We start from the raw sequence: 22326 nt of genomic DNA, 5'->3' as shown, positions 1-22326 counted from the left end.
GTATGCGCCAGGGGGGGTTGACGCAGATATAAAGACCTATCAATGTTACAGCCCTCAAGAATAAATCCAGAGTCTAACTAAGGTGGGCTTCAAGTATCCAAATCATCAATTCCAGAATCTATTCGGTTCCCAAACAAACACTAGATTATTATCTCTATTCAATAGCCAAGGTCCATCTCAAGTATCTCAAGTCCCAAATTTGCCAGAGAATCTACTTGCTTCACTACGGCATACTCAAAAAAGGCTCGAGCTTGTTCACTCTCAGGATTCTCTTTCCAGGTGTTGATAAGAGACATCTCCTGGTCTCTTCCTGGTAGCTCGTTGATCTCATCCAGCATCTGCTGAGCGGTGGCCGAGACCTCCCATTCTCGAACATAGTCTCTGGGAACAGACGCTATAATCATAATGAGAAGCATTTGGCACAAGGAAACTTGGTCAATATCCTGCAGTGTCTGAAGAGCCCTCTGGTTAATATCCCCTTTTGATGCCACGGCTTGTGAGTTGCCGAGTGAGGCTGTGTCAGCTGCCGTATTGGCAAGTAATTTGGCGACGAGTAAAAGGCCCTTGGTGCGAATAGGATGATATGGCAAGACATGTCGATAAGGTTCGCTGGAAGTCGCGACGAAGCATGCCGTAGTCAAAGCATATATAAAGTTGCTTTCTTCGATGTATAGGATCGATACCTCAGTCAGCAGCTGTGGGAGCGGTGATACTGCCCAAAGGTTCTGGGCTCTCAGTCCTTTGCATTGCTGGTAACGAGCTCGAAGTACTCTTCGACGATCCTCTGGTGATAAGGTAGTGTCTTTCTCATCCATCAGGTCAGATAGTTGCTCGCTAAAACTCGTAGCCGTTGAGGCTTTGGTCGAATCTGTTGCAGCAGGGTGCTTGCCAAGCTTGCCGACATCAGCAACCAGGCTATGGCGGTTCATATTGATGATCGGAGAGCCGGCGCAGACTTGGTAGACGTTGAGGTCTTTCTCGCATCTAGGGCATTGACAATCAAAAAAGTACGGTGCGAGTGCATGTTGTCTCTTGGACAGAGGGAACGTGTAATCTGATGGCATGTCAGTGGGCATCTTGAGGATAGCTTGTGGGGAGACATACCAGTGTAAGAGATCTCGATCTCCTCATCGACTTTGATCGGCTTTTCGGCTCTCAGTATAGCCTTCCTGCCAACAAACTGCACCATAGCATTAGGGGTGCAGGAGTGGTTGGCCATGGCGAGCTTTGGTTCGAGAAAGATGCCAACCTGGCCAAGATCGGCATCATGCCTGTGAAAGGTATTTGTCTGAATCTGCAGTGTGTCAGTACATTGACCTGCTGCCATGCAGTTCTGAGGAGACTTACCTTGCAGAGTAGAGCCAGCGTCTTCTGCAATTGCTCTTGACCCGTGCCCTGCCCAGTAAACGCAGTAGCGCCCATGGCCATCATCTCCATGTCGGCCCATTTGTCACTCCTCCTCCAAGCCTCGACATTTCCTTCAAGGGTCTCCAGCGCAGCGCCAATACCAGGCTTCACCAGCGCCTGGATCACTGCTCGTACGGGTGTCGGTATGCCCGGGTGTCCTTGCTCGGTCACTTTACGCAGTAGTTTGCACTCTTTGGAGTGGACTGCAGTCCAGTTCGCAGATTGGCAGGCGGCATCGCAGTAGGACACAGCATGGCAGCCGGAACAGGAGCGCACGTCAGCCGGCTTGAAGCAGTGGCTGCAGATGGTTTTTATGTGAGATAGTGAGGGGATGAGAATCGTTGGTGTAAATGGGAGGATGATGTCGCCTGGAGAAAAGGCTCTGGTGGAGAAGATTCCACGACCTTTTGTGTCATGCCTTAGCTGGAAGGGCACGTCTTGATTCATTTTGGACGAGAGAGACCGAGGTTTTGGTCCGAAAGAGCCGGAAAGCAGAAATACGTATCAAAACGGGGCCCCGACTATGGTATATAAGTACCAAGGTCAGTAGGTTAGAGGTACTTGGTTATCTCAGGATCCGGTGTCAGCAAGATCCATGAATGTTTTGTTGGTTGGTTGTAAGATGGAGTAAGGTCAATAATGTAATGTCCGAATTTCTCCTGCACCGAGCTCAATCTAGCGAACCACATCAGGATCAATCCTTCAATTGCACCACATTTGGGCACAGCAATCGCACATGTAGAATGCCGCAATACTCGATTTTTTACAGCTTGAATTGTGTAGTTGCTCTATTGCTCTGCCTATAATAATCTCGCTTGGCAGATGCTACGCTCGCTACCTGCCTACCTACCTATGCTACAATTCAATCCGAGGAGGCACCTTTCCGCTCTTCCTCAATGCCGCAAGCCGATCATGTAGATCCCGGCTCCAATGTCCGCTGTCTCTCTTGTTCTCCTTTAGGATCCTCGCGACATGGTAGTCCCAGCACCCCTCTCCGGTACTTGTCTCAAATACTCGGCATTTTGCGTCGCTGTCTCGCTCCGTGCGAGGCCACTGACCGAGCTTTGCGCCCATATCTTCATCCAAGAAAGTATCAAGAACCAACTGGCCGACCTTGCGCTGTGTAGTATCCCATTCCTTGCCTTCGGGCACGAGCACCTCGAGCAACAGCTTCATGCCGTCGTTCTTGAGGAATTCCTCTCGGATGGCATCGCTCTTGATGAGGCCATTGATAGCTCCAACCTTGGCTTTCGCTGTGGAGGCCAACGTCTTGGTGTTGAGCGACGATGGGACATGAGCAGGCACAAGAGGTGTATAGAAAGATTCCTTTAGAGACTTACTGTTGCTAGGACACTGACCCTCCATGAGACTAGGCCACTGCTTGGTGATCTCTTTCAAGGCCGCAGCATTGTTCTGCAGCGCGGCCCCGAGGATGGCAGCTGCTTGATGATCCCGAGGAGTGATATTAGCAGGGTAGGCAACATCTGAATCTGCCATCATGCAGAAGAGAGCCTTCAACACCGCCGGGTCTTCGGTGACCTTGAGACCGTAGTAAATATCATGTGACAGTTCTTCCATTCCCTCTAGCGCATCATCAAGCTCATTGCCCTGGCCCGTTTCGCCTGCCTTCAACATCCTCATGGCGGTGAAGAAGGGCTTGCCGACAAAATCCTCGCCCTCGGGCTCCTTGATTTTACCAATAGGTTCATAAGCTGGGGCACCCTTGGGAATTTGGGAATCCTCCTGTTGCTGCTGATCGACGACAACAACAGCCTGGTCAACCGGGAGGCCTTCGAGTGCAGGGTTTCCTTCATCGGGGACATTTATCTTGGCCTCCTTCTTGCCGTTGGACATATTCAGGCGGACATGAAGTCCGTGAGGAAGTTCCTGATCATCGTGGACGACCTGGAACTCGTCTGTTGGTTGAAACACCTTTGGGTAACAGTCTTTGGGGTTATCTGTGTGGCAGATGAGTTGCACGTCTGCCTCGGGAGATGGCTGTGAGGCTGCAGCTGAAGCTGAGGCGAGTGTTGGTGCTGCGAAGATGCAGAGAACGATACCCAGGACGAAGGCGATCATGAGCGACAAGGATTTTACCCTCGAGGGAGCCATACTGAACATCTGAGGCCTTGAACAAGCGAGATCTCTTCAAGGTTGAACAGTGAAGGTGGCCAGGATCTAATACCCGACCTGAGACCAGGGAGTATTATTGGTGATTCTTGTAAACCCTCGAGCAGAGTATTGAAGGGGGCAGATTTAAAAGTGTACAAGGTCAGAGAACTCAAGGGTAGACAACTGCAGTGAGTTTAAGGGATCGCAAAGTAAAGCGGTGACAGGCTTTGGAATCAAAAATGAGAAAACAGAAAGGATGAAAAAATGAATGAATATGGGTTTCCGTTATATGCTATGAAACCCCTAGATATGACTCAGTCAAAAGTAAAAAAGGGACACTTCTTTTTATCATAAATCGAAGTCGCTAGAAATGCAACTTGTCAAGATCCATCGACGCCCGTGCCACTATGGATGCTCGCTGTGAAAAAGAGTTTTGGCAGGTTTCTATTGGTTCGGAGCAACATTCTCGATTAGTCATGCTTCTTATTTGACCTCCATGTAAGTCAATATCACGAACAAGATTAACACGTCAACTTCATGGTTCTGATGTAGGTTTGATCCTGATCGCTGCCTGACAACATTCAAACCGTGATACTGCAATCCCCACAACGTCACATGTAGCGTGATTACTGAGAAAATGTCTCACAAGTACCAGCCTTCCCTTTCCACCTCACGAGAGCCAAATCAACAGTGACGATGATCTCAACGGCCAAGGAAATAGCTTATATGAGGGGTTTAAAACTTGTTCATATGAGCTTTATCCTGATAAAAGGGTTCATGTGATGGGAGGGAGCATAAGTTGAAGGGGCTGGCGGGACCAGAAATAGTTTCATGTCGCAAACAGCTCTATTAGAAGATTGTCTCAGTGCGGCCCACGTCCCTGCAAATTCCTCCCGAGGGGCCCCAAGACAGGACGACTATGACCGAATGCGGTACTGAAGCATGGAGCAGACTCATTGTAGGTACGGATACAATACTCGTCATATGTTCCCGATGGGAGAAGGGAGCAAGGGATCCCAAAGGACATATAAGAGCGAACAGCCCAGTAGAGTTTTCGTGATAGCAGCAAGCACTTAGTCAAACCTAGTCATTGCATCACTTCAGTTAACAACCCAAAATGTTGTCCTTCAAACTCTCCTTCTTTCTAGCCTTCTTCCTCTGGGCCTTCACTCTTGAGGCTGCACCAGCAATGCACCATCACCGCCACGGCAATCAGCATCTTCGTCATCTCCACGCAACAAGAGCAGCACTTTTGCACCGCGAAAGATCACACTTCCACCGTGGAGCCCCTCAAGTTTTGTTCGAAGAGCCTCAGAAGCCTAGTGAGAGTGTGAGAGCACAGGCTGTGCCTGACCAGGAGATGCACCATTCCGTGGAGCGGTTAACGGTATAGATGTTCAACGGTAGGTGACAAGCCCACGATTAGCATGATGCATGTAATGACTTTTAGAAGAACAGGATTCTGCAATGGTCGGGTGTAAGTGATGAGAGGAAACCAGAAGCTGGCTCTTCTGATATTGGTGTGTTGGACGGAGTTTGTTTGATACTGGAGAGCCACATGGGCATTGGTGAGATACTTGAACCAAGGATGGTTTATAATTTTTATATGTTAGTTTCGAACACTTTCTGTACCTCTTTGGGTTTATAGAATTCATAAATTCATAAGATATCACTGCTCAAATTCTAGGGTTATTAAGCATATTATATGGAATACTGTCCATCTGCAGCACAGTCCATGATGACACGCACTGTCTTCCTCCCCATGAGACGCCCCCCATGATTGGCCACAGACACCTAAACCCTCCGCTGGAATTGGAGAGCTCTCCCTTACCTCACTCAGGTTCTACTGTAGGTACCTAGTTAATCTGGAGAATCTGTCTGTCCCTAGGAGTCGACTCTCGTATCCCGTTCCTCTTCATTTCCGTTTCCATTCCCATTTTCCCACTGTCATCTTCGGCTCAACACCCCGGCCGAACGATATTTTTCTCACTGTCCTTCCCATCTTTTTCGACGCTCCTTAATCATCGCTATCCGAAACGACCCTGCTGTTCCTCCATCAACTCCAATCGCTCTCCGGCGCGACGCTCAAGAGCTCTTGACCAGAGCTCGCTCCCTAGCGCACCCACCCCCTGGTCCCGAGATCATCATCCCGCCGACATGCCTTCTCCACGCCGAGTACGCCTACTAATCCTGGCGACGATTGGCACATTCATCTTTATTCTCTTCTACACCTCGGGATTCGACTCGCATCACGATGCAGAGACTTATACAGGTCAAGAGTTTATCAAGAAGACCCAAAATGCCATGAGCGCAAACGAACCCCCGGCACCTATCGTCGACTTTGCAACTGGAGAGAAGGCTGGACAGCCTCACGCTGACAAGGATGGAGATGGCGATATCGACGCAGACGACCAGAAGTTAGCTGCTCAGATGCAAGAGCGCCTCAAGGCGGCCGAGGCCGAGGCGAAGGGCAAGGCGAACGAGAAGGGAGGTCTGCGACCCGATCCTCCCAAGAAGGTTGTGGGAGTTGGAAGTTCCGCGGAAGGTCAGGATAAGGATAAAATCGTCAAGCCTGTTGGCGGAGACTCTGGCGATACTCCAGCTCCTGCAGCCGCAGCCGAGAAGAAACCCGAAACAGAGACGAGGAGCAAGGAGGCAATTGCGGCTCGCGAAGAGCTTGACTCTATTCTCAAGAAATCACCTGGTAGGTCTCCGAGAGCAAAGCAAATACTGGAAGTACCACAATCACTAATCATCATCATCATCATCATCCAGTCATCATCTTCTCCAAGACGTACTGTCCCTTCTCGAAGCGAGCCAAGAGCCTTCTGATCGAAAAGTACTCCATTACACCCGAGCCCTACGTCGTTGAGCTTGATATCCATCCCCAAGGCCAAGCCCTGCAAGATCAGCTACTCGAGACAACAGGCCGAAGGACCGTACCCAATATCATGGTCAACGGCGTGAGCCTGGGAGGCGCCGACGACATCACCGAGATGGACCAGGCAGGCAAGCTCGTCGGCAAGATTGTCGACCTCGGAAACAAGCGAGTCGAAGTTCTGGAACGAACCAAGTAGATTGCGTGCGCACGCTTTTCCTCCCCTTTCATGACCTCTTTAATCTTCACGGGGCACTTGTACAAGGATTTTACTGTATGACTTTTTTTTTAGGGTAAGAAGGGACTGTCATTTTGGGCCTCTGGCAGCATGATTGGAGTCTGGGCGTCTGGGAATTCTTTTTGTCACCGTGTGTAATGGTGTCATGAAAGGAGCTCTAGGGAAGATACTCTTCGACCAAGATGGTGATGTACACACAGCACAGCTAATGAATGAGATATATATACCTCTATATCCAGCCTGACCCCAAGTTATTTGCGTGCCAACAATCTGCTCCATGTCTCAAGTAGTTAACGGCATTCCAGCCTGATCCTTAGAGTACAAAACCTTATCGGATTGAGGCGGTGACTTGCTTCGTTGGTGTAATCTCATTAGCGCCATGAATGCGGGAGAGTCAAACAGGATTGACACTCACATCCCAAGTAGGCAGGTCATGTAAGCCAACCCAACCAAGCTTGGCTATTTGCTACCGAGGCAGGATTTTTGGCAGTTGCATTTTGGTCCCATGGCACTAGTTGGAGTGCAGCCATGGATGGCATCATGACTCGCAGCCTAGTTCATCATGTGAGGTGGATTCCGCCTTTGATAACCACTACATCATCGGTTTTGAAAGCCTCTATATGTTGCATAAAACTTGGTGCGACAAACCGCATCATTTTTCACTTTTCTTGAGTCTTGCTGTTTTGCATCTGAAATGATCACTCGTCATACAACGTTGAGCTGAGATTCGCAATGGAGTTCACAGACACTATGACGAGGATGCTCGCGGTCCCAGAATTGCTGGAGCTCATCCTCTTACACCTTGACATGAAGACACTTCTTGTGTCTGCATCACGGGTATGTCGTCACTGGGCCGCGATGATAGGAGAATCTCCCAGGATCCAGCAAGCGCTGTTCTTCCAACCCGTGTCCTCGGCAGGGACCCAAAAACCGCAGAGTTTCACACTCAACCCGCTGCTGGTTGAAAAGTTTGGGCGGTGCTTCTTCGATGTCGACCGCAAGTACACGTACCTCCGAAGAGCAGACTCGTTCTTTCGCTTGCCTTGGGCTCCCGAAGGTGCAATTGAAGCACAAGGAGAAGCGAGAAGCTTATCCATGCTGGAGAAGACGGACAGGCTTGAGAACTTTACAATGAGCACTTCCAGTTGGCGGCGGATGCTTGTATCTCAACCACCGCCTCCGACTATGGGATATTTGAAATCAGAGGGCTTCGACATGTGGTTCCGCAATGTCCGCACTGCTCTTATCAAGCCAAAATGCTCACAGGGCCTCTGCATGGGTCAGTTATACGACATGGTCCACAGCACAACGTGCCAACCGGAGAACTACTCCATGTGGTACCGGGTCAGTTGGGGTGATGCGCGGGAGACGCATCAGACGCAGCTTTGCCGGGAACAGTGCGAGCAGCTCTTCGGCGCGACTACCCTGGTGGTCGAGTTCTACAGTATGGATGGAGGGGATTGGGACTGCGGACCGTGGAGCATAGACTGCGTGAGAGAAGTGTTTACGTGTGCCGATAGTTGCGGTGGTAGAGTCGAGAAAGAGGAGGAGGAGGCTAGCTTGGAGGAGTTTGAGACCTTGGGGCTGGATGTGCTTACATCGATTTGGTGGCATAACGAGGAGGATGATTCAGCTGTAGATGTTGATGCGAATGGTTATGGGGGGTAGAGAGTCTAAGAGAGTTTGATGTGTATGTGTGAGGTGAGTGATAGTTAGGGAGGGGTTACATTGGGTTGTTGCCTACCTAGGTAGACTGTCTGAACAGCAACTCACCGTAAGGAAAGGGACATGTCTCTGGAACGGGGCATTATATTCGGAGTAGAGCATACGATATCGTTATAACATGAAGAGAGGTTTGATGAAGAAGATTAATGATGTATTACTATGTCTTATATTATATCAAAAGGACAATATCATAGTAAATTCCTTGAGATAAATGGAACTGATTAAGGTTAATGAAAGTGGGTTCACCGTACAGTAGCGCGGGGTCAGTAACACTACCACCAAAGATCTAGACCCTGAAAGGCAGACAAGGCAATGAATGGGAGAGGCAGACAGATAAAAGTCGGGGAAGAGGAGAGGAGAGGAGGAGATAGGACAGTACGGTACCTACCTATCTACCTACCTTACCTTACCTTCCTATCCCTTGCCTTCCATATATAAGACCTTCAGCCTCACCCCCGCCATTTCTTAGCTCTCCTATCAATTTAATATCACTCATATCCGTACAACCTTGGTAAATAAAAGCGTCTCCCTCTTTTCAAAGCTCAATTCATCGTCTGTCACAACAAAAATGGACACCACAAGCGACGCTGCCTCTGTCCTCTCAGGCTCGACCGTCTTCTCCAAGGAAGCCCAGGACCATGTCTCACCGACAAAAGCCGACGCGGACATGGCTACAAACGAAGCCGCAAAGCAGCACCAGCAGCGCAAGAGCATGCGACAGCGAGTCCGCAATGTCGTAGCCGACCTCGGACGCCCTCCGACGGCGAGAGATGATGCCAAGAGCGGAAATGTCACACAAAAGCATGTGGATGTCGGGCCTGCAGCCGGGACGGTCCTCATGGGCTCTGCCACCGTCTAGTTATTAGGTAGTTAAAGGCAGAATCATATGAGGACATGGAATATTTTGAGGCTGGGAATTTAATGGGACGATACATGGATGGAATGGATGAATGCTTTGGATGACTGGATCAGATCAGATGCCTTTTACTTTTACTTTTATCTTTACTGTACGAGTTATGGCGTTGGAAATAAGTTGAATTGGATACCAAGTGTTGACCACCATTTATCAACGGAGCCATTTATCGGCAACGGGCATGATTGACAACCTACCAAAGCAGCGTTAAGTCCTGATGCATGCATGTTGATTGAATCAGGCCTTATCACTACCATCTCCCGTTCAGCTCGATTTTGACCATTTAATACTGCATCATTAGTTAACCAACTACTTTCCTCTTCAAGACTCCCATCTTACTTCAGCATCGAGTTATACCCACCTCACTCAGCCTCAAGACTCGCACCCATTATTATTGAGTCCTACCCTATCTGGCACTCGTGGGGCTCATAAACTAGATCTACCCTGCCCTACCCTGTGCCTTGCCGCTTGCTTGCATCATCAATCTATTCACAAGGTCGGTTTGTTTTGAATACGAAACATTGTGCAAGTTTCCTTAAACATGTAGAAACTTCGGTGGGGCGGCTGATTTAGGGGTTCCACGGAGTTCAGGCTGACAAATATCTACGCTTTATTAATACGGCGGCTTCCTATGTACGCATTACGCATTATCAGGAGACGATCTCGAGGTAAAGAGCAGTGAAGTATATATAGCTGTATATATCTGTAGAACTGCAATATCTGTAGAGTGTCATCGATCTATACTGGTACATCAAGCCATATACCACCTACCTTGCACCGAACCCAAGCCCGTCATGTCTTCTATCCCCTCAACTCAGCAAGCCATAGTCCTCCCTGCAAAACGCACCCCGTTCGCCTTTCAGACGGTCCCAGTGTATCCTCCAGCCCCCGGTGAAGTCCTGGTTCGTGTTGCCTGGACCTCTTCAACTCCTCTAGACCTTCATCGTGCCGATGGCGGTCTACTCATCTCTGAGTACCCGCAGCAAATGGGCAGTGGTGGTGCTGCTGGAAGAGTCGTGGCTGTTGGAGATGGCGGCGACCTCAAGGGTCTGAGTGTCGGAGACCGTGTCGTTTCCTTTGCTTTCCATGGCGGAAAAGAGGCTAATCATCAGGAATACATCACGATTCCCGCATATCTTGCTTCCAAAATCCCAGACAACGTATCTTACCAGGAAGCGGTGACGGTCTCTGTGAATCTCGTGACTGTCTTCCACACTGCCACTGCCGATCTCAAACTGGAGCTTCCATGGCCCGTACCACAAGGTTACACGCCCAAGCAAGCTGATGACCCTATCCTCATCTGGGGCGCCTCGAGCAGCGTCGGTATCTATGCCGTCCAGGTCTTCAGGCACTGGGGCTTCAAAAATATCGTCGCCGTGGCAAGTGAAAAGCAGCATGCGTACCTTCGCAGCATCGGCGCAACCGAGACCTTTGACTATCGGAAGCAAGATGTTGTCGATAAGATCCTCCAATTCATCAGTGACAGAACAGAGCCCAAACTGCCTTATATTATCGACTGCATTGGTTCTCTAGAGGGCACTCTAAGGCCTCTGTCCAAGATTGCTCAACGCGGCAGCACTGTGGCTGTTATGCTGCCTGTCATTCTCAAAGATGCCACACTCGAAGAAGAGCCTGAGTATGAGATGGACGTCTCCAAGGTGTTGGCTGGTCAATGGGCCGATGGCGTTGAAGTTCGTGGTGTGCGAACACATTTCTACCTATCAGTAAGTCACTCTTGGTCACCCGAATGAGGCATTCAAAGACTGACATAAACTAGAACGAGTTTCTCAAGGAAAAGGCTCAACCAGAGATGGTACCCAAACTACTCAAAGACGGCGTCATTACCCCCAATAAGTATCGTGCTGTGGAAGGTTCATCGGCTGTTGAGAGGGCCCAAAAGGCATTGGATATTCTGAGAAATAAGGGAGTCAGTGGCGAAAGGCTGGTCTGGAGGATCACTGAAGATGAGGTGTGAATCAGCATCAAACACCTGTAGATATAGCATTACTACTACAGAAGCATTTAGTTGCCATTTGTGTGTTTTCCGAATGGGCACCAGTTCAACAATTTTGCTTGTCAATCAACCCGATCCGTGATGCCGTGGAAAGCCTGGTGAATACCAACACCCTAACGCCTTAACTGCCGTTACAAAACAAATGAGACTGACATCCGTTACTTGCGCGGAATCAACACGCAGCACCCATCATGAACTGATCGATAGCTTCTGGGCCCATTTGCCTGTTTCATGTCAGATATAATAACAAACTTGATAGACGAGGTTACTTACGCAGTGAGCATTAGCTTCGTAAACTCATCAACGTCCTCAGGCTGGGCATGTAGCCAGACACCCTTGAAGTCGAGATTCCGCACCGGGTATTGTGGTTTGGTCTGCCACGCACGGTAGAAGGCCATTGACGAATCGGCTTCCCAGAGGTATCTCGATGCAGTGAACTGAAAGGCTGGGCCTTCCATGATACCGCAGGGCGCTATGAGAAAGTGTTAGATGTGAGTACAGACAGGTAAGGAGAAACAGACGTACGCTCAAGGGACTTGAGTATGCTTGTCATGCACACGAAAGCAAATGACATGACGGTGGTTCGGCGTATACTCTCAGCGAGCAGCCAACTCTGTCTCATCGTCAGCAAGAATCCTCCATGGCACAGTTCTTTGATCATCTTACCTCCCAGCTTGGTGGAGGTGGACCTTTCATCATTGTAGCACCAGGCTCATCCCCCACTGACAACTCCTCTTCCACCTCCTTGAGAGCAAACATCCACGCTATAAACTGCGACAGCTCGCGCTCGCTTGTTGCCCTCAGGGTAACGTCACCGTCGAACATACGGATAGAGTCCAGAACAACCAGCGCCTGCACCCGCGCCAGCTTCTCCGCCGGCGTCGAGGCCCTCTCACCCTCGAGATGGATCTCCTTGGCCATGTCGGTGATGAGCTTGTACACCCACCCTTTGTTCTCAGGAGTTCGCGCTGAATAGGCTGATGCCGCCGAGAAGGCTGCTAGCATGGTCTTTGGGAGGTTGGAGCCGTAGAGACGGGGGTGGATGAAGGGCAGCCGGCGAGTCCGAGCGAAGTCCCTGTAGAGGTTGGTAATAATATCTACTGTGTATCCCACCCGGGTGCGAGGGTCGTACACGTCCAGCGGATTGAAGTCGGCCAGGCAGGCATCTGCTCTATCCAGAAGAGCCACATCGCGGATGACGACAGGCCCTGCTGGGACGGGTGGTATACCGAGCTTGCTGTTGCCATAGTCTCCCATGTTCCATAGCTCGGAACCGAGAGATGTATCGTTGGCCATGAGATGGTCGATGATGGAGAAGTCAAGTGGAGAGTCGAGCTCTATCGACGATGTGGTGACTCTGTCGAGGCTATCGGGCGTGGGGTTGCTGGTGCTGGTGCTGGCACTCGAGTCTGCTCCCAAGTTGTTGATATCAAAGCCCATATCAAAATCAGGGACCTCGTTCAGGTTGTCGGTAGCGCCAAGACCAACGCACAGATCGTCGTCATGAAAGTTGGCCCCTGGCGGCAATCTCTGATATACACAGTCGAGGCCCTTTGCCGCACAGCGAGTACAGCGGGGGGTCTTCTTATCGCACTTGCGCTTCCCTCTCACGCAGGCGTTGCAGCTCTTCTGTCTCGAGGCTGCTGAGCGGTCCATCTTGCGCGCAGCCAGCGACCCGAGTGAGTCCATGATATATGTATAAAGTGAGATAGAATGAGTGAGTGGATGGGTGGATGATGGGTGGGTGGATGAGAGTGAGGGCGAGTGAGGGCGAGAATGATAGAAGAGGAGAAGGCGGAAAAGGGATCCCCAAGAATGTCGACGGACTTGACGTCGGAGGATGGGTGGGCCTACCAGAGCGCAATATAATCAAGAGAATGCAGAGAGAGGAATCGCTGATGCATCCTCTTTGCGGACTTTGTCTGGTGTAAGCCGTAAGCAGCAGCACTGTTTTCTCTTTAACTACTACTAAGGTAAGGTACCTAACTAAAGTCAATCGTCAATGGTCACTGTTCGTCTCTCAGACCGAATCGGGGACTTTCTCTCTGGGGCGGGGCTACCGCAAACTCCGCAAGTCCGCAACCTCCAACTCCGCCCGGGCTCGGCTGCCCCGTATGTCCCGTATCCCCGGCTCCCCGGCTCCGATCTGAAGGCAAACAGTCCAGCTGTGCTCATAGATCATCTTGTCTTTATCTTATCATAACCATCGCACTGTTTCATCAGATCACGTCATTCTAGTGGATACCCGTTGTACTCTACATATAATACGGATAGGTAGGTACTCATATCTTGGGATACCCACTGCTTTCCAACATGACATGGCAAAGAACCGGTAGGACATATTCATTCATCTCACAATATGCATAATAGAATCTATCGCAAGCACGAATTTGTTAAGATGAATATCTTTGTTCTCGCATTTTTTACCACCAGCCCCCCGATACACCGAGACCATACGATACGCTCACATCCACGCCATTGCAAGAAGAGAACAGAACGTCTTTCAACTGCATCACCTCCACGGCATGTTTTTTCCACAGCATAAACCCCTCCTATCCGCTCCGCCTCCTGCAAAATGGGTATATACGCCCCGAAACACTATTCACGCCATCTCCGTATTTTCCATGACGTCTTTGTCCTTCCGAGCCCAAAAACCGACGAAATCCTTTGCAACCAACCCCATTGCACCTATTCCTTATCCTTATCCATGCCTTGCCGTGCCGTGCCTGACCACACACCTAACCGTACCGTACCATTAAGTGGCCTATATGTCCCAAACCTGAACTTAACTCCTAGCAGCCACCTCATTAGTCGAGCGTGGTGCATGTTTAAATAAAAGAAGAAGGGGAAAATAAGAAACGGAAACAAAAAGAGATGAAAATGACAGAATGAGATGAAGACCGAGTACTGAACAAGAAATTCACAAAGAAGAGTGACAGTTCACAGCCCGTTTGCCGTGCCGGTACACTGAGCGGCAGCGTTGCCGCAAAAGACGACAGAAAAACAGAAGTAGCTAAGCAAATCTAATGCCACGGCGTGTTTGTGTTGTGGCTCAGAGCATCGCTGGTGACCCAGCAATCGTAGTCAAGTCCCGCCCTGTAGTTCTTGTTGGAATCGCAAGGGTGCTCGGCGTGTGCTCTCCAGGTGTCATAACTTTTCGCCGTCGTTCATTCATTAATTGGGGTCCAACAGGTTCGAGATGGTAGACCTTTTTTTTTTTTGGGGGGGGGGGGGGCAAGTATTGCCTCCTGAGCCTCATTCCGGAATATTTGATTGTTCCCATCTAATGATAGCCATTGGTACGAGGGCTGTCGTACTGAACACCCGTCATAGAGTCCGGTCCATTTGGAATACTGTTACGGAGCGACCTGAGTGGTGGTAGTTCTGGTCGGTTCGGGTTAGGGTAAGGGTCCGTCTGATAAGTCCCGGCCTGTGGTGCTGGTGTTGCTGCTGAGGATAATGGAGGGCGCGAAGAGGAAGAGTTAAGCTCTGAACGAAGCTGTTGATTTTCCATTCGTAACGCATGAACATCTCGGCGAAGCAACTCGTTCTCAGCCGTGTTAGACTTGTAATGATCTTGTAATGCTCGAATGATATCTTGCTGCTTCTGATGCTCTGCAATGGCTGTTGAATTTCACGTCAGTTGATATCTAGCCCCTTTCTCTTGAATTACTGACCTTTAGTTAGAATTTCCCACTTGGAGGCCTTCGAGCCTCGTTCCTGAGGCATGAGATCTCTAAGCTGATCAAAGAGCTCCTTCATCTCCGTTCGTCTTTTCCGTTCAGCAAGCTTGTGGCTGACTCTCAATTCGGGTGTTCGACTATATGGTTGCGAGCCCGTTGAACCATTCCCTTCTTCGGCCTGGAGGTCACTCAATTGCTTATGCTGCATAGAGTGATGGTGGACAGGCGGAAAGTCGGATGCGTTGGACATGCGAGAGTACTCGGACTCATTCAGTCTCATCTGACCAGGGGGTAGGCGAGACTCTGTTGTGAATTGGCTACTCGCGATAGACTCGGTGATACTACTACGCCGCGAGTCGGTATACGTGGGGGCGCCACCGACTCGCTGAATCTCTTCTTCGGGAAACGCCCATGCTTGACCTTTGGTGGGCTCTGCAGCGCGTGCGATATGTCCAGTGGCAGGACCAGTGATAGCCGGCGCGGTTTTGACCGTCTTGCCCTCAGGGTTTCGATCCGCACTGGGTTGGTAGCCGTTTGAGATGCGATGGACTGATAAATGGTGAGGGTTCCGCTGATTATGGAGGGTATTTTGTATCGAGGTAGTTGAGTGATTGTGGGATGCATAAGGAGAGCCTCCCAGGCGCAAGTCGCCAAAGTTTTGGTTAATACGGCTGTCAACACTCTCCCTTCTCATTGCTGCCATACCAGGCGCCAAGGTGTCGCCCATCGTAGGGCCAGGGTTGGGACCGAGACCGTTGGACTCGATGGACGTGGGACGGTCGCGGCGAGGATCGAGACTGCTGGGAGTACTAGGGGATACCATTGCGGCAACGCTCATGTTGGTAGTCGATGGCGAGACAAGTCCGTTGGGAATCATGTTGGAGGCGATCGGAGATGGTGTCTTCTCGTGCGACGAGGATTGATAGCCGGAGCCACTTGGGCTAAGACCATTCACGTTGAAAGATGCAGCGGATGTGTCTAGGTAAATGAGGTTAGCCACGGAGCCGAGGCATTGGCACAAACAGTAATGAGCAGCGTACGCTTACTGGAGGCGTCTGCGTTGGAGTAGAAGCCCGAGTCTCGCATGTGAGGTGGGCCGTTAACGACTGAAACAGGTGCGTTGTCGTTGTTAAGAATGTTATTAAGTCCAACCGGTTTGGGAGGGGGTAGACGCGGCTGGTTGTGGACGTCCATATCTGTCTAGAGGTCGAGTCGATATCGAGGGTATCAGTCGAGTCGCAGCTAGAGCGAGTCGGTTACAGTGAGCCCGACGAGTCCCCGTCAATGGGAGCCCGGTTAGCAGAGGGCAACGGTGCCGGCAATATGATTGTGTTCGATTGTTTGCGTTCAGGGTGTGGCCAGGGTAGCGAGCAGCAGGCGAGAGGCGTCAGTACGACGAGGCAAAGCGAAAATTGCAGCTCGAAGTCGGCGAGCCAGGACAGACAGACAGACAGACAGACAGGACAGCGGAGACGCGACAAATGCGATCCAAAACCAATCTCTATAGTGGGCAGGCGTGTCAGAGCATGAGCCCTGTGAAAGAGAGTTAAGAAAGAGACCGTCGCCTGGGACAAGGGTAATATGAGATGTGATCGAGAACAAGAACTCAACGTAACCCTGATCTGTAAGAGGTGAAGAGAGAGGAGGTGGAAATTGAATTGAAGAGGGAAAAGTGCACACGAGAACGAGATGACCCTGGTGAAGGCGAAGGAGTGAGGGTCCGGGGGGATGATGGATGGACAGTGGAGGGCACTGCCGGTGAGGGAAGGGAAGGTGAGAAACGCTTAGGCCAGTTCCCCGGTAGGTACCTGGCTATAAGGAACCTAGGGCATGTGCATACCTATAACAAGCATTGACTGCGCAGATAGTACCCGGCAGGAGAGAAGACCTAAGGATTGAGTGAGGTCCAATGATTGACTGGGGAAATAGCAGGCTACCTAGGTCGTGTTACTAATAAGGAGCCCTATAGGGGAAAAAAAAATGAAACGAATGAATGAAACGATACCAGATGGTTTCTCCTTGGATGAAAAAATGCAGGTGGAATACTAGGCCTGAAAGATCAGATCCATCAAGCAATCAACCGGACACAAGGAACATCAAAATGACCTGAGAGCAAGCCTCATTTCCCCTAGCATAGATCGTAGTCTCCATGTCTCGAAACCTCCAAGGGGGGAAAAAAATCATCTGGCGTCGTACGCTGAAATGGTTGGGTCCCCAGCACATGCATGTTCAGCAGCAGCACTGTATCCACCTTCACTGTCCATACAGTAAGGTACCAACCTACTCAAGCTCGTGGACGGTAGCCGCTTGGAGCTTTTGAAGCAGGGGACCAGGCAGTGAGACCTCCCTCCAGCTCTTGGTCGGGTCTCAGCAACAAACCCGCGGCAGGCTGACTACCTCTACCTAGAGTTTACAAGGGCCTCACAGTGGCCGTCCCGATGGCTTCAGCACCTTACTACTCTAACCTCCACGCTCCCCATGATAAAACACGGCATTCACGTACCCATCTCATTCCTGTGTCTGGTACCTTGGGCTTGTAGCGCGTACAGTACTCGCTCTTGCCGTACTGCGAAACCTGTGCCGTTGCCAGGGATCTGGCTTCCCACCGACAAAGCTTGTGAACCATTGGGTTCAACAGACGAATTTTGAAGCAGGCGAAGAAGCATTAGGAGTCTTACTTCGACCCAGGACGAGATTTATCACTAGGCACCTATACCGGCGCATCTAAAGTACCTCGATATTTTTCAAACTCCCTCAGAACAGTTGTACAGACAATAATGGCCCTCTGGTGGTTGAGACACATATGTTGGTGATAGAAACAAAATCTACCCGAAAGGCTCGTTACTCTCCCCACCACGTCCTCCCATGTGTTCGAGTACGATACATCCAACGGAAGGCGGCGCTAGCGGGGGAGTGTTGTAAAAGTTTGTTATAGGCGCACCTTGAGCGGCTTACATCGAGGCGACGGTGTCAGGATCCACTCTCCACCCCTGGACTCCCTTTTCTTCATTCCCCCAAAACCTTGTTTCTGTCATTGTCTAGATTGTCCGAAAGTTAAGTCGTGGAGGGTGGTGCGGGGAGCTTTTAGCTTGGGGGATCGGGGCGGCGCAACTGGAAATGGACGCCATGTGGTTGCTCAGTCTAACCGGTCTGAATCTGCCCACAACCCCTTTAAGGCGCAGCATCAAGTCTTGATGAATCCAAGGCGTCATCCGGAGACTCAGGCCACACGGAGAGAGTTGCGACGACTGCACGGCTGCGCGGTTTGGTGGCTTCGAATACCTCAGATCGAGGGTCAAACATTTTGACAGAAAGTACCGACTTAGACTAGGGTCAAATGTTTTTGAACCCAACGCGGATCTAGATCTGGATCTGGCAAGCCATATTTGCCTTGTCGGCTTCAAACCAACCAACACACATGGCTCGCACTGGTCCAGGCAAGTATTTCCAGCCATTGAATAATCCAGCCAGGAAAACGCAGCTACTTCATTCAGCATTGCCATGATCTCAAATTTGATATGAATCTGGATGACTTTGTTCCAGGCAACGTATATCGGCACCCTATGTGCCGATTACGATGCGGGATGCAGTCATCCACATGCCAACTCTTGCCCAACTGCCGCCAGAGACTCGGGACCGCACTGTGCATATCCGGCCGTACTTTACTTCCGGCGAGAGTCCATTCCTGCTACTGGTCGACCACGTATAACAAGGATCAATCCATGAAGTGAATTCATGATGGATATGTAAGAGCGATAAGCATGCTCCATACAGACAGAATCAACTGGGCTCATCGAAACCCTTATTGCTCATTACGACCAGCAACTCCTCCATCACGTCTCAGACAGATAGAAGAGCTAATACACACCCAGTCTGCCTTGTGGACGACATAGGAAAGAACGCCCTGTCCCTATGAATACTGTACGGGTACACGGACAGTGTTGTTGTGTGCAGCAATTACATCTCGTTGCGGATGATTTTGCGGGTGTCCTGTGTGATAGGTACATACTGAGAATATGAGATGCTCGGTAGGCAGGACCAGCAAGCCTTGTAAATGTGGCTTGCACCAAGGCCGGGGCACCTCGTGCGCCGTTCACTAGCGTATCCATGACCCCATCAGATGGCATGGTTGTCGAGGTTCATGCCGCGGTGCAAGGATATGTTCACGGCCCATGTCCTTGAGCTAGCACGGGACTAGCTCATCACCATCCTCAGGCCCCTCCATCGCTTACCTCGCCCCCAAAGTTTAACCCCCCCTATGTTTGATGAGCATGGAGCGGAGCAACTAAGCACCCCAGTACCACATGCGCGATCTTCCGCAGCCACGTGAGGGCCATCTCTCAGAAAGCAGATCGACTGGTCCACTAGTCAGTCTTGGCCCAATACAACGTATGTATGTATTGCAAGAAATAGTGCACATGGGCGTGATGTATTTTTGCTTTATCCCCCCGTAAGCGCAGTCGTGCCGCGCAGCGACTGGGCTTACGTACCCAGGTACCGCCCCAAGTTTGCGAGATGCCATGTGGCAGATCAGAGGACCTTGGGAATGTCATATTGGACCATGGACCCGGCCGAGATAGTTGGTTCGCCCCGATAACTTCCTTGCTCATCTTTCCTAGAATGGAAAGTAAAGAGCATACGCACAAAACTTGTCATGCTCAAAATTTCATAAGTGTTACCACCATGAAACAATCGGGTATAATTGTGCACTGTGAGCCTTCGCCAATCATTGCTGCTTGTATCTAGCAACGTTTGCAAAGAGAACGCTGTTGTTCCCTCACGCACTCCACGCACGTGTCGGGGCGCGTCCAAGAGATCTAGCCGCTGTTGTGACTAGCGACCCCCCCTCACCCGGGCAGGTAGGTATTTGGAGTTTTCTTGACCATACAACCCAATCCTGTCCGTTTTATTCAAGTCGGTTAACTCGATTCTCAACTTGAACAATGAAATGTTACTAATTACTTTTCTCGGTCAGCTATTGCTTTAGCATTGCTCACGCTGTTGCTTCAGCTCATGCACCTTACCGTTTTATAGTGACCTTCGGTGGGACACGCACTTTTGGTCCAAGTTGCAGCGAAACACACAGAGAAATCGCTTTTACACAAACCATATCATGCGATGTTATATACAACAAGTCGGAATCGGTCTCTTGCTTTCGCTTACAGACTGTTCATTACGAATGCTATGCTGGGATATCAGACGTAACTCCCGAAGTCAATGGCGAACCTGGTTATACTCTGCAACGCGGCAACGCATGTCCTACCGCTGAGAAATGTTGAACTATGGCGCCCCTTCTTTATTAAGACAAATTCACTCCCGCAGTTCGAGGCCAACGCTAGCCATGGTCATCAAGCGAGTACCCAAAATCACTTGATGTCCCAAACACCCAGCAGCTTGACCTAGCTTTCGGGGATGTTCTCCCGGGGATCCTTATCGTCTTTTCGGCGAGTAAGCCAACGCTGTCGATCTCTACTTTGAGGTTTCCAGCCGACTCATGGCTGCAAGACTGTAGCTGAAAACTGCTTCTGCTATGCGTCCCACAGCAATCCCTGTTACGAGTCAATTCCCCTGATTGGATGGATAGTAAGGCCATGATTGGTGAGTATGTATGGCTCCCATGTCAGGGCATCTACGTAGTATACAACGTTCCATGGGATCTGAAATTACATTACCCAGCAACTGACGACATCTATCGATACTGCGGCAGCATGGGTTGCTCAAAAACACCAACGAGGGTCTGATGGCATATCCGTGCTTAGCAATCTTCAGCTTTTGCTAGCTGTCCAGTCTTGGGCTTCGAGTCCCCTATAAGTATCCAATGTGGCCTGCACATAATCAACACCAACTGACCTATGACATGCCGCGCTCAACTTTTGGCGCCATGGTGAGAAGCCTTGATTAACATACCACGGTAAGTGCCGGTTCGGTAATTGATATATTTGCCAGACAACGATTGTTTGTCTTGATAGAAGTGGCACGGCCATGCATTATCACGCCGACTCGCTTGTTTAGTTACACAGTGCATCACTGACGAACCAGATCAAAGTGATACCCGTGGAAGACCATGCAGCCAGTCCCTCCTCTTTCACACGATTTTTCATCCCACGTCCCACTCCCCTCATCAGCCCTGTGCAATGCTATGGGCACAGTGCAACTGGTGAATCACGGCTTTAATTCATCGGGGCTAGTCACGGAAGACTTGAGATCTGGAGCCCCTTCAGCTCTGTGTTTAGAATAATTGTCATCAGATGAATGGGCCCTCCAATCTCTTGGCTGTCGTACCAAAACGCCTGAATTCATCCATAGCGGGGAGTCGGCCATCGTGCTAAAGCCTCGTTTTGTCGACGCTATATACCCTTGCTCTTCTCAGAAACTTGTGGGTTCACAGGCTGTCTCTGGACCCAGCCGTCTGGTAAGGCCTAGGCACTTCGCAAGAACAGACGAAGTGAACAAAGTTTGGAACTATCGTTAGTGGATGTTTTGCAGTACAGTATCCTTGGAGGCCATCGTTTGATCTTGCTCATCATCATTGATAGGGTTATAGCTGGTGAGGGCCAGATTTGTCCTCAATCAATAGATACATGATGACGATGCTGTTTGACACTCTTAGAAAATAACCCTCAATTCATTGAATGGCGGCATGAAACGACAGCCACGGATCGACAAGATAGCATTTCTCCATTGACGCGAATCCACCAAAACCATGTCGCAGAACGAAGTTTACTCAGATCTTTAGCTAACGTTAGATCACAGTCTCAGTCAATATCCTGTCTGACGAACAATCCGAGTTAATTAACACATGCCACTGAGACACAGATAGGCGGTCAGCTGCAACAGTGAGTACTCACACAAGTACATGTAATGGCGACGTGCTCAGGGAACATGGAAGCAAATTAGTTAGTTGCTACTTCGCACATCAATGACAATACCACAGCTGCATCTCTTTCTCAAAATTCTGTTCCGCACGCAAGTTGGTAAACCATCCAGGTTTGTGAGCCCAGGTTCTTGCTGTCGACTACTTTGCTTACCAGAAGATAGGTGAGGCACTGTACGATACATAACCTTATCCCGGGGCACGCCAGTCCGTGATGGACTAACTTTAGTATCATCACTTCTGCACCTGGATCAAGCATATTGACGCTTGGATCGAATCTGGGGCCCCTAGACTGGGTGACTAGTTCAACGCCCTCCGTTCCTCTCGATACCTTATGGTGAGAGCCCCGTGGATGCCCGTCATAAGTTCCAAGTCCAAAAGCGCCATCTCAAGGAAGGTCGGCCAAAAGATAGGTTTGTCGGCTGGCAGGAGACTTGTTATGCAGCGGAATCTCCAAACAGCATTGTGTGGGCGCCAGCCCT

The 22326-nt window shown here is 50.2% G+C and overlaps 10 protein-coding genes across 14 annotated transcripts; 5 read left to right on the top strand and 5 right to left on the bottom strand.

Annotated features, from left to right (window-relative positions):
• Positions 1-31: 31 nt before the first annotated feature.
• FVEG_01293 (SET and MYND protein) lies at positions 32-2025 on the bottom strand. Its single transcript, XM_018888175.1, has 3 exons — positions 1348-2025; positions 1105-1294; positions 32-1054 (listed from the first exon to the last, which is right to left on the bottom strand). The coding sequence occupies exons 1-3, from the start codon at positions 1852-1854 to the stop codon at positions 159-161; spliced, it is 1593 nt and encodes a 530-aa protein (XP_018744029.1). The 5' UTR covers positions 1855-2025; the 3' UTR covers positions 32-158.
• Positions 2026-2152: 127 nt separating this feature from the next.
• FVEG_01294 (hypothetical protein) lies at positions 2153-3920 on the bottom strand. Its single transcript, XM_018888176.1, has one exon. It carries the CDS (start codon positions 3526-3528, stop codon positions 2263-2265), a length of 1266 nt encoding a protein of 421 aa, XP_018744030.1. The 5' UTR covers positions 3529-3920; the 3' UTR covers positions 2153-2262.
• A 211-nt stretch (positions 3921-4131) lies between these two features.
• On the top strand, positions 4132-5231 carry FVEG_01295 (hypothetical protein). Its single transcript, XM_018888177.1, has 2 exons — positions 4132-4922; positions 4973-5231. Exon 1 carries the CDS (start codon positions 4637-4639, stop codon positions 4910-4912), a length of 276 nt encoding a protein of 91 aa, XP_018744031.1. The 5' UTR covers positions 4132-4636; the 3' UTR covers positions 4913-4922; positions 4973-5231.
• Positions 5232-5338: 107 nt separating this feature from the next.
• On the top strand, positions 5339-7047 carry FVEG_01296 (hypothetical protein). Its single transcript, XM_018888178.1, has 2 exons — positions 5339-6223; positions 6295-7047. The coding sequence occupies exons 1-2, from the start codon at positions 5677-5679 to the stop codon at positions 6594-6596; spliced, it is 849 nt and encodes a 282-aa protein (XP_018744032.1). The 5' UTR covers positions 5339-5676; the 3' UTR covers positions 6597-7047.
• Positions 7048-7211: 164 nt separating this feature from the next.
• FVEG_01297 (hypothetical protein) lies at positions 7212-8567 on the top strand. The gene has a single exon (XM_018888179.1). The coding sequence runs from the start codon at positions 7368-7370 to the stop codon at positions 8301-8303; it is 936 nt and encodes a 311-aa protein (XP_018744033.1). The 5' UTR covers positions 7212-7367; the 3' UTR covers positions 8304-8567.
• Positions 8568-8674: 107 nt separating this feature from the next.
• FVEG_14803 (hypothetical protein) lies at positions 8675-9598 on the top strand. The gene has a single exon (XM_018903803.1). The coding sequence runs from the start codon at positions 8929-8931 to the stop codon at positions 9217-9219; it is 291 nt and encodes a 96-aa protein (XP_018744034.1). The 5' UTR covers positions 8675-8928; the 3' UTR covers positions 9220-9598.
• A 328-nt stretch (positions 9599-9926) lies between these two features.
• On the top strand, positions 9927-11551 carry FVEG_01298 (hypothetical protein). The gene is made up of 2 exons (XM_018888180.1): positions 9927-10997; positions 11051-11551. The coding sequence occupies exons 1-2, from the start codon at positions 10068-10070 to the stop codon at positions 11246-11248; spliced, it is 1128 nt and encodes a 375-aa protein (XP_018744035.1). The 5' UTR covers positions 9927-10067; the 3' UTR covers positions 11249-11551.
• On the bottom strand, positions 11127-13341 carry FVEG_01299 (hypothetical protein). Its single transcript, XM_018888181.1, has 4 exons — positions 11954-13341; positions 11813-11900; positions 11561-11759; positions 11127-11511 (listed from the first exon to the last, which is right to left on the bottom strand). The coding sequence occupies exons 1-4, from the start codon at positions 12974-12976 to the stop codon at positions 11460-11462; spliced, it is 1362 nt and encodes a 453-aa protein (XP_018744036.1). The 5' UTR covers positions 12977-13341; the 3' UTR covers positions 11127-11459.
• Positions 13342-13565: 224 nt separating this feature from the next.
• FVEG_01300 (hypothetical protein) lies at positions 13566-16973 on the bottom strand. Of its 5 annotated transcripts, none has more exons than XM_018888184.1 (4): positions 16908-16973; positions 16017-16858; positions 14965-15948; positions 13566-14911 (listed from the first exon to the last, which is right to left on the bottom strand). In XM_018888184.1, the coding sequence occupies exons 2-4, from the start codon at positions 16162-16164 to the stop codon at positions 14571-14573; spliced, it is 1473 nt and encodes a 490-aa protein (XP_018744039.1). In that variant the 5' UTR covers positions 16165-16858; positions 16908-16973; the 3' UTR covers positions 13566-14570. The 5 variants fall into 5 exon arrangements, with proteins under 5 accessions (XP_018744039.1, XP_018744038.1, XP_018744040.1 ...); XM_018888185.1 differs by having other exon boundaries at positions 13616-14911; positions 16017-16503; positions 16811-16973; XM_018888186.1 differs by having other exon boundaries at positions 13616-14911; positions 16017-16471; positions 16811-16915.
• Positions 16974-17199: 226 nt separating this feature from the next.
• On the bottom strand, positions 17200-17596 carry FVEG_14804 (hypothetical protein; the record flags this gene model as incomplete). Its single annotated transcript, XM_018903804.1, has 2 exons — positions 17200-17211; positions 17474-17596. The coding sequence occupies 2 exons, from the start codon at positions 17594-17596 to the stop codon at positions 17200-17202; spliced, it is 135 nt and encodes a 44-aa protein (XP_018744042.1).
• Between the last annotated feature and the right edge of the window lie 4730 nt (positions 17597-22326).

Source organism: Fusarium verticillioides, chromosome 1 (assembly GCF_000149555.1).
Source record: "Fusarium verticillioides 7600 chromosome 1, whole genome shotgun sequence".
In the NCBI taxonomy this organism is placed as follows: domain Eukaryota; kingdom Fungi; phylum Ascomycota; class Sordariomycetes; order Hypocreales; family Nectriaceae; genus Fusarium; species Fusarium verticillioides.
This window is presented reverse-complemented; position numbering and strand designations above follow the sequence as displayed.

Excerpts from the sequence above, each read along its gene's own strand:
- FVEG_01293 (XM_018888175.1), bottom strand. The coding sequence starts at position 1,854 with ATGAATCAAGACGTGCCCTTCCAGCTAAGGCATGACACAAAAGGTCGT. Across the intron at positions 1,295-1,347 it reads CGCTGGCTCTACTCTGCAAG|ATTCAGACAAATACCTTTCA; the intron begins GTAAGTCTCCTC and ends GACACACTGCAG. Across the intron at positions 1,055-1,104 it reads GATCGAGATCTCTTACACTG|ATTACACGTTCCCTCTGTCC; the intron begins GTATGTCTCCCC and ends ACATGCCATCAG.
- FVEG_01294 (XM_018888176.1), bottom strand. The coding sequence starts at position 3,528 with ATGTTCAGTATGGCTCCCTCGAGGGTAAAATCCTTGTCGCTCATGATC.
- FVEG_01295 (XM_018888177.1), top strand. The coding sequence starts at position 4,637 with ATGTTGTCCTTCAAACTCTCCTTCTTTCTAGCCTTCTTCCTCTGGGCC.
- FVEG_01296 (XM_018888178.1), top strand. The coding sequence starts at position 5,677 with ATGCCTTCTCCACGCCGAGTACGCCTACTAATCCTGGCGACGATTGGC. Across the intron at positions 6,224-6,294 it reads TATTCTCAAGAAATCACCTG|TCATCATCTTCTCCAAGACG; the intron begins GTAGGTCTCCGA and ends ATCATCATCCAG.
- FVEG_01297 (XM_018888179.1), top strand. The coding sequence starts at position 7,368 with ATGGAGTTCACAGACACTATGACGAGGATGCTCGCGGTCCCAGAATTG.
- FVEG_14803 (XM_018903803.1), top strand. The coding sequence starts at position 8,929 with ATGGACACCACAAGCGACGCTGCCTCTGTCCTCTCAGGCTCGACCGTC.
- FVEG_01298 (XM_018888180.1), top strand. The coding sequence starts at position 10,068 with ATGTCTTCTATCCCCTCAACTCAGCAAGCCATAGTCCTCCCTGCAAAA. Across the intron at positions 10,998-11,050 it reads GAACACATTTCTACCTATCA|AACGAGTTTCTCAAGGAAAA; the intron begins GTAAGTCACTCT and ends GACATAAACTAG.
- FVEG_01299 (XM_018888181.1), bottom strand. The coding sequence starts at position 12,976 with ATGGACTCACTCGGGTCGCTGGCTGCGCGCAAGATGGACCGCTCAGCA. Across the intron at positions 11,760-11,812 it reads CATACTCAAGTCCCTTGAGC|CGCCCTGCGGTATCATGGAA; the intron begins GTACGTCTGTTT and ends ACTTTCTCATAG. Across the intron at positions 11,512-11,560 it reads ACGAAGCTAATGCTCACTGC|GCAAATGGGCCCAGAAGCTA; the intron begins GTAAGTAACCTC and ends GACATGAAACAG.
- FVEG_01300 (XM_018888182.1), bottom strand. The coding sequence starts at position 16,164 with ATGGACGTCCACAACCAGCCGCGTCTACCCCCTCCCAAACCGGTTGGA. Across the intron at positions 15,949-16,010 it reads CGCAGACGCCTCCAGTAAGC|ACACATCCGCTGCATCTTTC; the intron begins GTACGCTGCTCA and ends TCATTTACCTAG. Across the intron at positions 14,912-14,964 it reads GTGGGAAATTCTAACTAAAG|CCATTGCAGAGCATCAGAAG; the intron begins GTCAGTAATTCA and ends GAAATTCAACAG.